This window comes from Salvelinus namaycush, chromosome 40 (genome assembly GCF_016432855.1).
Source record: "Salvelinus namaycush isolate Seneca chromosome 40, SaNama_1.0, whole genome shotgun sequence".
Classification (NCBI taxonomy): Eukaryota; Metazoa; Chordata; class Actinopteri; order Salmoniformes; family Salmonidae; genus Salvelinus; species Salvelinus namaycush.
In genome coordinates this window covers 21,090,599-21,108,784 of record NC_052346.1, presented here as the reverse complement: position 1 = coordinate 21,108,784, position 18,186 = coordinate 21,090,599, and the positions used below count along the sequence as shown (strand labels likewise).

Genomic DNA, 18,186 nt, shown 5'->3' with positions numbered 1-18,186 from the left:
AAGAATTTGTTCTTAACAGACTTGCCTAGTTAAATAAAGGTTCAAAAGTTCTTGTTTTTTTTAAAGAAGTGTATACTAGCTCATTCCCACAGAACACTGCAGAGGGACAACCTGGTCTCAGAGCAAAACGTATTATATGAACATCCGTGCCACTCCATTTAGTATGTTAGGTTACATTACATTGGCCTACCAATATAAACTTAACGAAAATATAAACTAAACATGTAAAGTGTTGGTTTCATGAGCTGAAATAAAAAAATCCAACAATGTTCCATGTGCACAAAAAGCTAATGTCTCTCAAATGTTGTGCACAACTTTGTTTATATCCCTGTTAATGAGCATTTCAGCCTTTGTCAAGATAATCCATCCACCTGACAGGTGTGGCATATTAAGATGCTGATAAAACAGCATTATCATTACACAGGTGCACCTTGTGCTGGGGGACAATAAAAGGACACACAACACAATGTCACAGATGTCTCAAGTTCAGGGAATGTGCAATTGTCATGATGACTGCAGGAAAGAATTCAATATTTATATCTCTACCATAAGTCACCTCTAGAGAATTTGGCAGTACATCCAACCGGCCTCACAACTGCAGATCACATGTAACCACGGCAGCCCAGGACCTCTTCACCTGCAGGATTGTCAGGGAGGGTGCTGAGTAGTATTTCTGTCTGTAATCAAGACATTTGTTGGGGAAAAACTCATGCTGATTGGATGGGCCTGGCTCCCAAGTGAGTCTATGCCCTCCCAAGTCCCACCCATGGCTGAGCCCCTGCCCAGTCATGTGAAATCCATAGATTAGGGACTCATTTATTTAAAATGACTGATATCCTTATACGAACTGTAAATCTTTGAAATTGTTGCGTTTAGATTGTTGTTCAGTATAATACGACTTGTAGGACGTATCGTATGTTACGAATTACAATTTTTATGTTATTTTACGCATTGCTATTCATACAATATGTTACGGACTTGTAATATGTATGATATGTAACGAATTCCAATTTGTTGTTGCTAACGTTAGCTGGGTGAGGGGTTAAATGGTTTTAGGGGAAAGGTTAGCTAACATACTAAGTAGTTACATGCTAAGCTAACATGCTAAGCTAACATGCTAAGCTAACATGCTAAGTAATAGCTAAAAAGTAGTAAGTAGTTGCAAAGTTGCTAAAATGCTAAAGTCCTCCTTGATGAGATTCTAAACACAGCAGCCTTTGGCTAGAAGTTTGAGTTACACGCCCACCCTTCCACAGAGCAGGAATAAGGCTTCTCTCCTGTGTGTGTTCTCTGATGAACTGTTAGCACAGTTGATGTTTTGAAGCATTTTCCACAGTCAGAGCAGGAGTATGGCTTATCTCCTGTATGTATACGTTCATGTGATTTTAAGTTGGAAAGTTGAGAGAAACTAGTTCCACAGTCAGAGCAGACGAAAGGCTTCTCTCCTGTGTGTGTTCTCTGATGAACTTTTAGCTCTTTTGATGTTTTAAAACATTTTCCACAGTCAGAGCAGGAGTATGGCTTCTCCCCTGTATGTATACGTTCATGTGATTTTAAGTTGGAAAGTTGAGAGAAACTAGTTCCACAGTCAGAGCAGACGTAAGGCTTCTCTCCTGTGTGTGTTCTCTGATGAACGTTAAGCTTATTTGATGTTTTAAAACATTTTCCACAGTCAGAGCAGGAATAAGGCTTCTCTCCTGTGTCTGTTCTCTGATGAACTGTTAGCACAGTTGATGTTTTGAAGCATTTTCCACAGTCAGAGCAGGAGTATGGCTTATCTCCTGTATGTATACGTTCATGTGATTTTAAGTTGGAAAGTTGAGAGAAACTAGTTCCACAGTCAGAGCAGACGAAAGGCTTCTCTCCTGTGTGTGTTCTCTGATGAACTTTTAGCTCTTTTGATGTTTTAAAACATTTTCCACAGTCAGAGCAGGAGTAAGGCTTCTCTCCTGTATGTGTTCTCTGATGAACTTTTAGATCCGTTGACGTTGTGAAGCATTTTCCACAGTCAGAGCAGGAGTAAGGCTTCTCTCCTGTGTGTATACGTTGGTGTGTTTTTAAGGTGCCCAGACGAGAGAAACTCGCCCCACAGTCAGAGCAGACGTAAGGCTTTTCACCTGTATGTATACGTTCATGTGATTTTAAGTGGGAACGTCGAGAGAAACAAGTTCCACAGTCAGAGCAGAAGTAAGGCTTCTCTCCTGTGTGTGTTCTCTGATGAACCTTTAGCTGAGCGTATGTTTGAAAACGTTTTCCACAGTCAGAGCAGGAGTAAGGCTTCTCTCCTGTATGTACACGTTCATGTGATTTTAAGTTGGAAAGTTGAGAGAAACAAGTTCCACAGTCAGGGCAGACGTAAGGCTTCTCTCCTGTGTGTATACGTTGGTGTGTTTTTAAGGTGCACAGATGAGAGAAACTCGCTCCACAGTCAGAGCAGGAGTAAGGCTTCTCTCCTGTATGTACACGTTCATGTGATTTTAAGCCGGAAAGGTGAGAAAAACTAGTTCCACAGTCAGGGCAGACGTAAGGCTTCTCTCCTGTGTGTGTTCTCTGATGAGATTTTAGATCATTTGATGTTCTAAAACGTTTTCCACAGTCAGAGCAGACGCAAGGCTTCTCTCCTGTGTGTATACGTTCATGTGTTTTTAAGACGGAAAGTTGAGAGAAACTCGCCACACAGTCAGAGCAGGAATAAGGTTTCTCTCCTGTGTGTTTTCTTAGGTGTATTTTTAGCTTTGATAGAAATGGGAAAATCTTCCCACAATATGGGCAGTGGTGAGACCTCTTAGCTCTGTGATCTTCCTGCTGTTGCTCTCTGGATGTAGAGAATGTCTCAACATGGTATCCTGTGTGAAAATCAGAAGAACCAGTCAGTTGGTGTGATATACATGTCAATCAAATGTAGTTTATGAAACACTTTCTACATCAGTAGTTGTCACAAAGTGCTGAACAGAAACCCAGCCTAAAATCCACAAAGAGCAAGCAATGCAGATGTAGAAGCAGTGGCCACAAACTCTCTAGAAAGCAGGAACCTAGGAAGAAACGTAGAGAGGAACCAGGCTCAGAGCGGTGACCATTCCTCTTCTGGTCATATCGGGTGACAGGTAGCCTAGTGGCTAGAGCAACCGAAAGGTTGCAAGATCAAATCCCCGAGCTGACAAGGTAAAAATCTGTCGTTTTGCCCCTGAATAAGGCAGTTAACCCACTGTTCCTAGGCCGTCATTGAAAATAAGAATTTGTTCTTAACTGACTTGCCTAGTTAACCTGTTTGGGCGCATGTCCAAACGCTAGCGGGACACCTACGACAACATCCGGTGAAATTGCAGAGCGCAAAATTCAAATACAAAAATCGTAATATTAAACATTCATGACAATACAAGTGTCTTACATAATTTAAAAGCTTCTTGTTAATCCAACTGCATTGTCAGATTTGAAAAAGGCTTTACGGAGAAAGCATACCATACCATCTAAGGACAGCGCCCCACGTCAAAATACTTTTTCAACCAGCACAGGTGTCACAAAATCACAGACAGCAATTAAATAAATCACTTACCTTTGAATATCTTCCTCTGATTGCAATCCCAAGGGTCCCAGCTACACAATGAATGGTCGTTTTGTTCGATAAAGTCCTTCATTATATCCCAAAAATGTCAGTTTAGATGGCGCGCTTGATTCAGTAATTCACTCATTCAACATGCACACAAACCAATCCAAAAAGTGAAAATCAAACGATGTTTCCAATTAATCCTCGGGTATTCTAATATCTAAATAAACAATAATATTTAGACGGAGAATAGTGTGTTTAATAGCGAAGATAAATAACGAAGAGCGCACTGTCATTGATGCACGCAACATGACTACTTTTCTAATGGGGGACACCTTGGAAAAACTACAAATACCTGAAACCCATTCTAAAGCCTGGTGATATCTAGTGGAAGCCATAGGAACTGCAATCTGGGTCCTATCTATTTGTATATTCCATAGGCAAGCAATGAAAAAACCTGTGACCTCAAAATAAACATTCCGGATGGATTTTCCTCAGGTTTTCACCTGCCATATCAGTTCTGTTATACTCAGACATTATTTTAACAGTTTTAGAAACTTCAGAGTGTTTTCTATCCAATGCTATCAAGTATATGTATCAAGTATATGTCAAGTATATGCAGGGTGGTATGCCAGCAGCATACCACCCTGCATACCACTGCTGGCTTGCTTCTGAAGCTAAGCAGGGTTGGTCCTGGTCAGTCCCTGGATGGGAGACCAGATGCTGCTGGAAGTGGTGTTGGAGGGCCAGTAGGAGGCACTCTTTCCTCTGGTCTAAAAAAAATATCCCAATGCCCCAGGGCAGTGATTGGGGACACTGCCCTGTGTAGGGTGCCGTCTTTCGGATGGGACGTTAAACGGGTGTCCTGACTCTCTGAGGTCATTAAAGATCCCATGGCACTTATCGTAAGAGTAGGGGTGTTAACCCCGGTGTCCTGGCTAAATTCCCAATCTGGCCCTCAAACCATCATGGTCACCTAATAATCCCCAGGTTACAATTGGCTCATTCATCCCCCTCCTCTCCCCTGTAACTATTCCCCAGGTCGTTGCTGCAAATGAGAACGTGTTCTCAGTCAACTTTCCTGGTAAAATAACGGTAAAATAAATAAAATAAAATATGCATCTCCTAGCTTTTGGGCAGTTTACTTTGGGCACGTCAGTCATCCGAAATTCCGGACAATAACCAGTATGCTAAGGAAGTTAAAAAAAGGTTAAAAAAAATAAATTAAAATAAATACACTACCACTAGTGGTGAAATAAATGAATAAATTCTAAAGATTGGGGTCACTTACAAATGTCCTTGTTTTTGAAAGAAAAGCAAATTTTTTGTCCATTCAAATAATGTCAAATTGATCAGAAATACAGTGTAGACATTGTTAATGTTGTAAATGACTATCGTAGCTGGAAATGGCTAAAGATCTCGTACGACGCTGTGTACTACTCCCTTCACAGAACAGCGCAAACTGGCTCTAACCAGAATAGTGTCTAGAAGGCCAGCATCCCGGAGTCACCTCTTCACAGTTGACTTTGAGACTGTTGTTTTGCGTGTACTATTTAATTAAGCTGCCAGTTGAGGACTTGTGAGACGTCTGTTTCTCAAACTAGACACTAATGTACGTGTCCTCTTGCCCAGTTGTGCACCGGGGCCTCCCACTCCTCTTACTATTCTGGTTAAAGCCAGTTTGCGCTGGTTAAATAAAAAAAAATATATATTCTCATCAATCTACAAACAATACCCCATAATGGCATCACAATACCCCATAATGACTGAAATATGACATTTACATAAGTATTCAGACCCTTTACACAATAGTTAGTTGAAGCACCTTTGAGTCTTTTTGGGTATGAAGCTACAAGCTTGAAACACTTGTTTTTGGGGAGTTTCTCCCATTCTTCTCTGCAGATCCTCTCAAGCTCTGCCAGACTGGATGGGGAGTGTCTCTGCAAAGCTATTTCCAGGTCTCTCCAGAGATGTTTGATCGGGTTCAAGCCCGGGCTCTGGCTGCGCCACTCAATGACATTCAGAGACTTGTACCGAAGCCACTCCTATTTTGTATTGGCTGTGTGCTTAGGGTCATTGTCCTGTTGGAAGGTGAACCTTAAGTAGGTTTTCATCAAGGATCTCTCTATACTTTGCTACGTTCATCTGTCCCTTGATCCTGACAAGTCACCCAGTCCCTGCCGCTGAAAAACATCCCCACAGCAAGCTGCTGCCACCACCACCCTTAACCGTAGGGATGGTGCCAGGTTTGCTCCAGGCATGGCGCTTGGCATTCAGGCCAAAGAGTTCAATCTTGGTTTCATCAGACCAGAGAATCTTGTTTCTCATGGTCAGAGTCCTTTAGGTGCCTTTTGACAAATTCCAAGCAGACTGTCATGTGCCTTTTACTAGGCAGTGGCTTCCGTCTGGGCACTCTACCATAAAGTCATGATTAGTGGAGACCTGCAGAGATGGTTTTCCTTCTGGAAGATTCTCTCATCTCCATAGAGGAACTTTGGAGCTCTGTCAGAGTGACCATCGGGTTCTTGGTTACCTCCCTGACCAAGGCCCTTCTCCCCCAATTGCTCAGTTTGGCCGGGTGGCCAGCTCTAGGAAGAGTCTTGGTGGTTCAAAACTTCTTCCATTGTAGAATGATGGAGGCCTCTGTGTTCTTGGGGACCTTTAATGCTGCAGAAATGTTTTTGGTACCGGTCCCCAGATCTGTCTTTGCCGACACAATCCTGTCACGGAGCTCTACGGACAAATCCTTCCACCTCATGACTTGGTTTCTACTCTGACATGAACTGTCAACTGTGGGACCTTAAATAGACAGGTGTGTGCCTGTCCAAATCATATCCAATCAATTGATTTTACCACAGGTGGACTCCAAGTTGTAGAAACATCTCAAGAATCATCTCATAGCAAAAGGGTCTGGAAACTTACGTAAATAAGCAATTCTTATAATTTTTTTTTTTTTTTACATTTGCAAGAATTTCTAAAAACCTGTTTTGTCTTTGTCATTATGGGGTATTGTGTGTAGATTGACGAGGAAAAACATGTAATCAATTTTAGAATAAGGCTGTAACGTACCAAAACGGGAAAAATGGGAAGGGGTCTGACAGTGCCCTCGGAAAGAATTCAGAACCCTTGACTATTTCCACATTTTGTTTTGTTACAGCCTTATTCTAAAATTAAATAAAAAAATATCTTCAGCAATCTACACACAATACCCCATAATGACAAAGCGAAAACAAGTTTAGAAATTTTTGCAAATTTATTTAAAAAAAACAAAAAAAACAAGAGACTCAAAATTGAGTTCAGATGCATCCTGTTTCCATTGATCATCCTTGAGATATTTCTACAACTTGATGTATAAAACATATTAAATATCCACTACTGTTCAAACGTTTGGGGTAACTTAGAAATGTCCTTGTTTTGAAAGAAGCACATTGTTTGTCCATTAAAATAACATCAAATGGATCAGAAATACAGTGAAGACATTGTTAATGTTGTAAATGACTATTGTAGCTGGAAACGGCAGATATTTTATGGAATATCTACATAGGCGTACAGAGGCCTATTATCAGCAACCATCACTCCTGTGATCCAATGGCATGTTGTGTTAGCTAATCCAAGTTTATCATTTTAAAAGGCTAATTGATCATTAGAAAACCCTTTTGAATTTATGTTAGTACAGCTGAAAACTGTGGTGCTCATTAACCTGTTGAGGCTAGGGGGTGCTGTTGTCACTATTTATGGAAATCGTGTAATTTTTGAAACGGCTTCCTACAAAATTCTTGATCGTACAATATGCATATTATTATTATTATTGGATAGAAAACAGTCTATAGTTTATATAGCCGTTGAAATTTTGTCTCTGAGTGGAACAGAACTCATTCTACAGCAATTTCCCTGACATGGAGTCAGATTTCACACATTTTGGCCCCTGTTCTGGAGTCAGTTTAAAGGCCACTGTTATTGCTATGAGTATACGGACACTGCTTACGTCTTCCCCTGGATGCCTTTACGTGATGACGATTTGAATGGTGTGGATTGCGCAATCACAGCCACTATAAATGAAAAACACGTGTAGGTAGGCACTCCTTTCCTGCTGCGTCGGACGCACGGTGGGCACCGACCCGTTCTTTTTCCAAGCATTAGTGGAGCCAGTAATATTTCTCAGGTCATGTTTCTACTCGTTATAGGAGTTAAAAACATCATAAGGTAGTTAATTTAAACCGTTTTATAGCAATTTATACCCGTTTAGTGCGATTTTGGGACATTTATTTCTGAGACACTGTGAATCTCTGGGCACGCTTCCAGTTCATGCCGAACGCAATGGACATTTCTACATGGCAAGAGGACAGCTTTCGACCAAAAGACGATTAGACCCAAGAAAGGATTCTTTGCCCAAGATACTGATGGAAGAACAGCTCAAAGTAGGAACAATTTATTATGATAAATAGTGTTTCTGTCGAAAATTGTTAATCGCTTATGACGCCATCTTGCTAGACGTAGCTTCGCTTGGCGCAAACTGTATTGAAAAGTAAGGATAATTTAAAAAATGTAAATCCGCGATTGTATTAAGAATTAAATTGTCTATCAATCGCAGTCCACCCTCTATTTTTTAGTCACGTTTATGAGTATTTATGTATACGACTAGATCACTGTCTAATGTGGCGCAGGACATTTTCTGACCAGCTGGGCTACTTTTCTCATTGTCTAACCATGATTTTGGTGGCTAAATATGCACATTTTCGAACAAACTGTATATGTATGTTGTAATGTGATGTTACAGGAGTGTCATCTGAAGAATTCTGAGAAGGTTAGTGAAAAAATTAATATATTTTGGCGATGTTTACGTTATCGCTCTCTTTGGCTAGAATCAATGCTGGTGTAATGTTTGCACATGTGCTATGCTAATATAACGATTTATTGTGTTTTCGCTGTAAGACACTTAGAAAATCTGAAATATTGTCTGTATTCACAGGATCTGTGTCTTTCGATTAGTGTATGCTGTGTATTTTTACGAAATGTTAGATGATTAGTAGTTAGGTAAACACGTTGCTCATTGTATTTATTCTAGTCCATTTGTGACGGTGGGTGCAATTGTAAACTATGACATCTACCTGAAATATGCACATTTTCTAACAAAACCTATCCTATACCATAAATATGTTATCAGACTGTCATCTGATGAGCTTTTTTCTTGGTTAGTGGCTATCAATATCTTAGTTTAGCCGAATTGGTGATAGCTACTGGTGTTGGTGGACTAAGAAAAGATGGTGGATTATGCTAATGTGTTTAGCTAATAGATTTACATCTTTACATATTGTGTCTTCCCTGTAAAACATTTTAAAAATCGGACATGTTGGCTGGATTCACAAGATCTGTGTCTTTCATTAGCTGTATTGGACTTTAATGTGTGAAAGTTAAATATTTAAAAAAAATATTTTTTTTGAATTTCGCGGCTCTGCCTTTTCAGTGGGGGTGGGGGGGGGTGCCGCAGTCCTAGACAGGTTAAAGAAGCAATAAAACTGGCCTTTGCAACTCTGCCTAGAAGGCCAGCATCCCGGAGTCGCCTCTTCACTGTTAACGTTGAGACTGGTGTTAAGTGACCCCAAACTTTTGAATTGAGCTCAGGTGCTTCCTGTTTCCATTGATCAACCTTGAGATGTTTCTACAACTTAATATATAAAATATTAAATATATATGTATGAGATATAAATCATCAGGATGTGGTAGTCTATTGGTTATGTTCATCACTTCTCCAATCATTGTTGAGATCTGATATTCTGTGCAGCAAACAAATTATAATTCAATATTGACAGTGATGATGCTATGGCCTATTTTGAAATGAGTTATGACTAACTTGGTGATTGAGGGTATTAAACATTTTCAACGTTCTTGAGACAATGTGTGGGCAAAGGCAGGCGTTACAAGTTTTTTTTAAATGTTTTGCTTCGCTGTGAAGTCTTGAGTTGCTCAGGGATGTGTGATGTCAGAATTACAGAATTCAACCTAGCAATAGACTGGTCATAACTTATGGAGGTCTAATTTATGAAGATAACTTATAGATAGAACCAGCTCTTACCATGACTAACAGTTGTCCTAATCTTCTCCTCCTCTTCTTCATCTTTAATGATGACATTCAGCTCCAGTGTTTGACTGCAGTCTTCCAGCTTCAATGATGCCATCTCTGGATCCTGCAGTGCAAACTGGGCTCCACTGTCACAATCAGTACCCAGTGACTGTAGGTTTGGACTCAGTGTGGAAGGAGAGAGGCAGGCTGGGTTTGTCCTCACTGTTGATGTTACCGGCCTCAGACTTAATCTGAGTCGGCCTGTAGTAATAAAGACAAACGGACACAAAAGTTATTTTCTTGACAGTTCTGGCACTTTATGCTGTAAAAATATTTTCTCTCTTTTCTTGTTCAATTATCTCATTTCAGTAGATCAGGTAGCTAATCCTTGACAAAACATTCATTCACATTAGACACAAAGTACACATTTTAAATTGCACAACATAAGAGCACTTAACCTATAGTAGATTTCCTAAATTCACATAAATGCATAAATGACTCAAAAACCATTTAGTACAAGGTTGCAGTATGTTTCAGGCAGCACTATGTACTATTTTCCTGAATAACCTTGTCTCTTACTACGGGACCAGCCATGGAAGCTCCATCAGTCTGACAGTAGGTCCTCTTACTACAGGACCAACCATGGAAGCTCCATCAGTCTGACAGTAGGTCCTCTTACTACAGGACCAACCATGGAAGCTCCATCAGTCTGACAGAAGGTCCTCTTACTACGGGACCAACCATGGAAGCTCCATTAGTCTGACAGTAGTTCCACCAGTCTGTCTTACAGCATCTGCATATGATACATCATGACGGATTCTATATCTCTGAGAATCTCTCTGCACCTGGCATCCACCAAATGCTGCTCTGTGTGTCCTCCGCACAATTGCAACACTTAACCGTCACATTGCTCCAACATTCACCGTAATCATGTTCCCCACCACACTTGGCACATCTTTTCACTCAACAGCTACATGTCCCATTCTTTGGCATTTAAAAACACTGTGATGATTCACTGTTGCTGCTCCAGTTTCAACTGTTCTGTTATGGAACCCTGACCTGTTCACCGGACGTGCTACCTGTCCCAGACCTGCTGTTTTCAACTCTCTAGAGACAGCAGTAGCGGTAGAGATACTCTCAATGATCGGCTATGAAAAGCCAACTGACATCTACTCCTGATGGGCTGACCTGTTGCACCCTCGACAACCACTGTGATTATTATTTGACCCTGCTGGTCATCTATGAACATTTGAATATCTTGGCCATGTTCTGTTATAATCTCCACCCAGCACAGCCAGAAGAGAACTGGCCACCACTCATAGCCTGGTTCCTCTCAAGGTTTCTTCCTAGGTTCTGGCCTTTCTAGGGAGTTTTTCCCTAGACACTGTGCTACTACACCTGCATTGCTTGCTGTTTGGGGTTTTAGGCTGTGTTTCTGTACAGCACTTTGTGACATCAGCTGATGTAAGAAGGGCTTTATAAATACATTTGATTGGTTGATTGATGAGGCTGGGTCAAAGTCTCTGACATAGGATTCCTTAGCTTCCATTCTGTACTTTTCCAGACAAAACCTTCTCAAACCTCAACAGCACCGATAAGCTTTCACTTCTTTAACCCTCTTTCCTACTTATCAACCTTTAGGCTTCAACCACTGTCTCCTTCACATGTTCTTTAACAATATCATCCATGGACATAGATATTGGGACCTCAGATTACTCCCTTCAATTTAGCATAAGCTCCAGGGTCATGCCTTCTGAGCTTCCTCCCATTATGATTTTCCAATTGAAGAATCTTCCCTTGCTGAACCTGACTAGCACAAGATATTAACAATCTACCATATTTTATTTCACCTTTATTTAACCAGGTAGGCTAGTTCAGAACAAGTTCTCATTTACACGGATGCAGCCCAATTTAACTTCATCTCTCTTTTTATGGCCTTGGTTTATCAGATAGGGTGTAAATGAGGCCCTGTGGTCTCCTCAAACACCATCCCAACTTTCCACTGTGACACATTATTACTCTAGCTCCCTACCTGGGCCTCTTTAGAGTTTCTATACTACATGCGCCACTGCTTCCAGTATCATTATCTCTGTTCTTCCTATGTCTTTACACTACAGACCATTCACATACTAGGCCCTCGTCCTCCCGCTCCATATCAGAACTGTCCCCCACATTGATCGCATTCGAGCACAGCTGTTGCTTCTCAAACTCTCTCCATTTCCATTGTTTCAGGGGTGTAAAACTCATCCCATTGACAGCCGAGCCTCACAGGTTTTCGTTTCTTCATTTCAATTAAAACCTAGACAATCAGACGAGGGGAGTTCCTTTCTAATTAGTGACCTTAATTAATTAATCAAGTAAAAGGGTGAAGCGAAAACCCGCAGACACTTGGTCCTCCATGTTATGAGTATGACACGTGCTATTCATCCGCATTAATCGACGCCATTCCATGCAGTTGGCCTCACTCTCCAAATTACATTTACATTTAAGTCATTTAGCAGACGCTCTTATCCAGAGCGACTTACAAATTGTAAAGTTCATACATATTCATCCTGGTCCCCCCGTGGGAAATGAACCCACAACCCTGGCGTTGCAAGTGCCATGCTCTACCAACTGAGCCACACGGGACCCAAATGGTGAAGCAAAACTTTAGTTAGCTTCCCTCTATTTTGACACTCCACCACACAGCCCCGTGTCGCCATTTCACCACGAGCAAACTCCTAGAAAGACGACCGAAACCGTTGAAGCCGCCACTTGACGAGCCTCGTCTGAATATTCCTGATCTCGCGAGCTTACATTAACGAAACAGTGTATGTAAACTCGCGAGATCAGGATGATTCGGACGAGGCTATTTACCAGCTCATAAACAACATTTTACACAAAACCAAGAACATGTAAAAACTAACTAAAATAAGTGGAATCTTTATGAAATGACTGACGAAATTATGTACATACACTCATACAAATCCAAAGTCTAGCTACGTGACTTGTAAAATCGTTTTAAATCACGTTCTTCACTCACTCGGTTTGACCCCAAAATAACACATACAATTTAAACCTTTACCAAACGTGATAATACCTTCACGGATTTGCTACCTAGCATATTATATATTCGTTCGACATTAGAAAGTTTAAACGTGCTATTACATACCTACAATAATACAGTTGAAACGGACACAACCACTATCGACATAGCACAGTTCTGTCGTTTTCTACCCGGAACTTCCTGTTCCCCTCTACGACAGTGCAACATCGTCATCTTCTTCTCTGGTATACTGACATTTACACAAATATAACGTGTCTACCGCCACCTACTGTACGGTTAGTAAACTGTAGAAATAAATACATGTCTATTGCGGAAGCAACGACATAAAAACAAAATACAAAAATAGATAAATAAAAACATCCCACTCCTTCAGTCACAGTCCTATTCAAATCACATCCCTACACAGTCTCATGGGCCTTGTAGGGAGGAACATCTTCAGTCAGTATTCCCTGCAATCAGTGGTGTAAAGAACTCAAGTAGTATTTTACTGGGTGGCTTTCCTTAATAGGAAAGGACTCAAGTACCTTTACTTTTACTCAAGTATGACAATTGGGTATTTTTCCACCAATGCCTGCAATGCTTCCAATGTCAATTCCTGAACTCCCAAAAACCTTTCAGCCGCAAATACAATTAATCTTTACAATCGGTATCCTTCAACTGGTGAACGACGTCAGGAATCTCAACAGGTTGCGGGTCATCCACTGCCATAGCTTCCTCAGCACCAATCACTCTTTCAACTATATCCCGCGCCTCCCAGTAGGAGAACTACTGTACAGTTTCTTGATGTGGATGTTCCTTGATATAATAAAAATGGATACATGCCATTGGTCAGTTCTGGTGTTATGAAACTGATGGAGAATATTTGTTAAAAAAAATATATATATATATATATTTAACTAGGCACATTGCATACATAACAGGTTAAGATAATTAAAGTGGTAGTTAGGTGAATTAGCATGGCAGGTTAGGAGACTGAGGTTAAGGTTAGGAAAAGGGTGAGGGTTAGGGATTTGTTTACCATGCAGGTTTTGATAACTAACGTGGCGGTGGGGAGACTGAGATTAAGGTTAGGAAAAGGGTTAGGCCTAGCTACAATTGTCAACAAGTGTTGTTCCCAACGCAAAAGAAACGGCCACAAACCAATGGGGAGCATCAAATGGTGTAAAGTAGATATCATGAAACACCCGATATCAGAGAACGCCTCTAATTGCGGTCTGCAATTACACCCTTCTCGGATCAAGGGGGCAGGCTGCCAGTCTATAAGCATGCTTTCCACTGTGCTCAGAGGGCATTTTCGGTACTGCAGTTCAGCTGAAGCACGGCCCAATTCCCATTGACGGCCCCATAGCGAAGTCAATTTTTTTTTTTTAAAGACAATTTGGTTATCAAGTTTGTAAATAAAAAATCCATTGAATTATTCAAGTAATTGCCTTAAGAGTCAGATTTTTTCCCATCACTCACAGCCAAAGTTATTAACTATTTTAGATTCATGCTGTGAGGTGGTTGAGCTTATGCCACATGCAGATGCTGAAGGGAAAACACACCTCTTGATCTGCGTGTTTATAATGTAGGTTAAGGTGCAGCCTCATCTCATAAACTAGATGTAACATAGTAAATATAAATCCGGGACTCTCAAAATAGTGTGAAATGTTACGTTTTTATGGTTACATAAGACAGATGGTTACTTAATAAATGGAACTTGGTGGTGCTGTACTGTAACAGCGAGCTGAGCCAGTTGAAACTATTGACGCCAGGGATATATTGTTGGTAACTGTGTGTTCCTTTATTAGTTTTGTGTTTTTTATTCATTTATTTCTGGTACTCTCCTACCTGAGAGGCATGAGGCCTGTGTGGCGTTGCACTGTTAAAATCATCCCAGTGTGGAGATGAAACACCTGTGTTACAAAGCCACATGCTCTGTCTTCTCTGCTCTATCTAGGTGTTTTAATGTGGGTAATACAGAGATAATACTAATACAGAGATAACCACTGCTCTACCTAGGTGTTTTAATGTGGGTAATACAAAGATAATATTAATACCGAGATAACCACTGCTCTACCTAGGTGTTTTAATGTTGGTAATACAAAGATAATACTAATACAGAGATAACCACTGCTCTTCCTAGGTGTTTTAATGTGGATAATACTAATACAGAGATAACCATTGGACATGCATTTTCCATTATGTCATTGTGTTTACCATTTCAGAACCTTACATCTGTAGTTTAAAGCATATGCAGGGCATTATATAAGAGCCCTTGACTTTTTCCACATTTTGTTAAGTTACAGCCTTATTAAAAAATAGATTAAATGCATTTTTTACCCCTCATCAATATACACACAATACCCCATAATGACAAAGCACATTTTTTAGCAAATTTATAAAAATTAAAACAAATATAAAAAAATATAAAAAGTATTCAGACCCTTTGCTCTCAGACTCAAAATTGAGCTCAAGTGCATCCTGTTTCCATTGATCATCCTTGAGATGTTTCTACAACTTGACTGGAATCCACCTGTGGTAAATTCAAATGATTGGACATGATTGGAACAGGAACACACCTGTCTATATAAGGTCCCACAGTTGACAGTGCATGTCAGAGCAAAAACCAAGCAATGAGGTCAAAGAAATTGTCCGTCGAGCTCCGAGACAGGTTTGTGGCGAGGCACAGATCTGAGGAAGAGTACCAAAACATTTCTCAAATCTCTGTTGGCCGGACTCCCTGCTTCTGCCGTCAAACTCCTGCCCCACGTTGGGCGCAAACCTTTTAAGGGCTCCTGAGTGGCGCAGCTGTCTAAGAAACTGCATCTCAGTGCAAGAGACATCACTACAGTCTCTGGTTCGAATCCAGGCAGAATCACATCCGGCTGTGATTGTGAGTCCCATAGGGAAGCGCACAATTGGCCCAGCATCGTCCGGGTTTGGCCAGGGTTGGCTGTCATTGTAAATAAGAATTTGTTCTTAACTGACTTGACTAGTTTAATAATGATTAAATTAAAAAGTGGGATGCATGCCAGCAAAGCCACTACTGTCACGCGGGACTAGGTGAGCGAAAGAACCAGACGCAGAGAGAGAGAGCCGCTTGGGAAAAATATTCCTTATTTTTACTCTTAACAAAAAACTGAATAAGCCCGAACATCCAGGGCGCAGTGAAAACACTTGCCAAACACCCAACATACACACACGTAACAAAAACAACAGGTGCAACTAATAAGACAAAACAAACAGACAAACGAAAAAGGGATCGGTGGCGGCTAGTAGGACGGTGACGACGACCGCCAAGCACCGCCCGAACAGGCAGGGGAGTCAACTTCGGAGGAAGTCGTGACAGTACCCCCCTCCTGACGCGCGGCTCCCGCAGCGCGCCGCCACCGGCCTCGAGGACGACCCGGAGGGCGAGGTGCTGGGCGATCCGGGTGGAGGCGGTGGAAGTCTCTCAGTAGAGTAGGATCTAAAATGTCCCCCACCGGAACCCAGCATCTCTCCTCCGGACCGTACCCCTCCCAGTCCACGAGGTACTGTAGGCCCCTCACCCGGCGTCTCGAGTCCAGAATGGCACGTACTGTGTACGCCGGGGACCCCTCGATCTCCAGAGGGGGTGGAGGGACCTCAGGCACCTCACCTTCTTGCAGGGGACCAGCCACCACCGGCCTGAAGAGAGACACATGAAACGAGGGGTTAATACGGTAATACCTAGGGAGTTGTAACCTATAACACACCTCGTTTATTCTCCTCAGGACTTTAAACGGCCCCACACACTGCGGCCCCAGCTTCCGACAGGGCAGGCGGAGAGGCAGGTTTCGGGTCGAGAGCCAGACCCTGTCCCCCGGTGTGAACTCGGGGGCCTCACTGCGGTGCTGGTCAGCGCTCCTCTTCTGCCGTTGTCCTGCTAACTTTAGCGATTCCTGGACGGCTTTCCAGGTGTCCTTGGAGCGCTGTACCCATTCCTCTACCACAGGAGCCTCGGTCTGATTCTGGTGCCATGGGGCCAGGACCGGCTGGTAACCTAACACACACTCAAACGGGGACATGTTCGTTGAGGAGTGGCGGAGGGAGTTCTGAGCGAGCTCAGCCCAAGGAACATACCTCGCCCACTCACCAGGCCGGTCCCGGCAATATGACCGCAGAAACCTGCCCACATCCTGGTTTACGCGCTCCACCTGCCCATTACTCTCGGGGTGAAAACCCGAGGTCAAGCTGACCGAGACCCCCAGTCTTTCCATAAACGCCCTCCAAACTCTGGACGTGAATTGGGGGCCCCGATCAGAAACGATGTCCTCAGGCACCCCATAGTGCCGGAAGACATGGGTAAACAAGGCCTTCGCAGTCTGCAGGGCCGTAGGGAGACCGGGCAACGGGATGAGACGGCAGGACTTAGAAAACCGATCCACAACGACCAAAATCGTAGTACTTCCCTGGGACGGGGGAAGATCGGTAAGAAAGTCCACCGATAAATGTGTCCACGGCCGTTGTGGAACGGGGAGGGGCTGTAACTTCCCTCTAGGCAAGTGCCGAGGAGCCTTGCTCTGAGCGCACACCGAGCAGGAGGAGACATAAAATCTCACGTCCTTAGCCAACGTGGGCCACCAGTATCTCCCTCTAAGACTCCGCACTGTCCTCTCGATGCCAGGATGACCCGAGGAGGGGAGAGTATGAGCCCAACGGATTAGCTTATCCCGGACCCCTCCCGGCACGTACTGATCCCCCGCTGGACAGTTAGGAGGGGTCTGCTCTAACCGTGAGGCTCTCTCTATCTCCGCGTCCACCTCCCATACCACCGGTGCCACGAGACATGAAGGTGGAATGATGGGAGTTGGCTCAACGGACCGCTCCTCGGTATCATAGAGACGGGACAGCGCGTCGGCCTTGGTGTTTTGGGAGCCTGGTCGGTACGAGATGGTGAACTGAAACCGGGTGAAAAACATGGCCCATCTAGCCTGACGCGGATTTAGTCTCCTCGCTTCCCGGAAGTACTCGAGATTACGATGGTCAGTCCAGAAGAGAAAAGGGTGTTTCGCCCCCTCAAGCCACTGTCTCCACACCTTCAGAGCCTTGACTACAGCTAACAACTCCCGGTCCCCCACATCATAGTTTCGCTCCGCCGGACCGAGCTTCCTCGAAAAGAAGGCACAAGGGCGGAGCTTGGGTGGTTCGCCCGAGCGCTGGGACAGCACGGCCCCGACCCCCGCCTCGGACGCGTCCACCTCCACTATGAACGCTAAAGAGGGGTCCGGATGCGCCAACACGGGCGCATTGGTAAACAGCTCCTTCAGACGACTGAAAGCTCTGTTCGCCTCTGCTGACCAACGCAAGCGCACTGGTCCTCCCTTCAGCAGTGAGGTAATGGGAGCAGCCACCTGACCAAAACCCCGGATAAACCTCCGGTAGTAATTGGCAAACCCTAAAAACCGCTGCACCTCTTTCACCGTGGTCGAAGTCGGCCAATTACGCACGGCTGTAACGCGGTCATCCTCCATCACCACCCCGTAGGTGGAAATACGATAACCCAGGAAGGAAACGGCCTGTTTGAAGAAC

At 43.1% G+C, this 18,186-nt stretch overlaps 1 protein-coding gene across 1 annotated transcript; it reads right to left on the bottom strand.

Moving 5' to 3' along the window:
- Positions 1–1,092: 1,092 nt before the first annotated feature.
- LOC120033676 (zinc finger protein 84-like) lies at positions 1,093–2,721 on the bottom strand (the record flags this gene model as incomplete). Its single annotated transcript, XM_038980109.1, has 2 exons — positions 1,093–2,033; positions 2,118–2,721. Coding segments are annotated over 2 exons (1,416 nt in total), but the record flags the coding sequence as incomplete, so codon positions are not given.
- Positions 2,722–18,186: the final 15,465 nt, after the last annotated feature.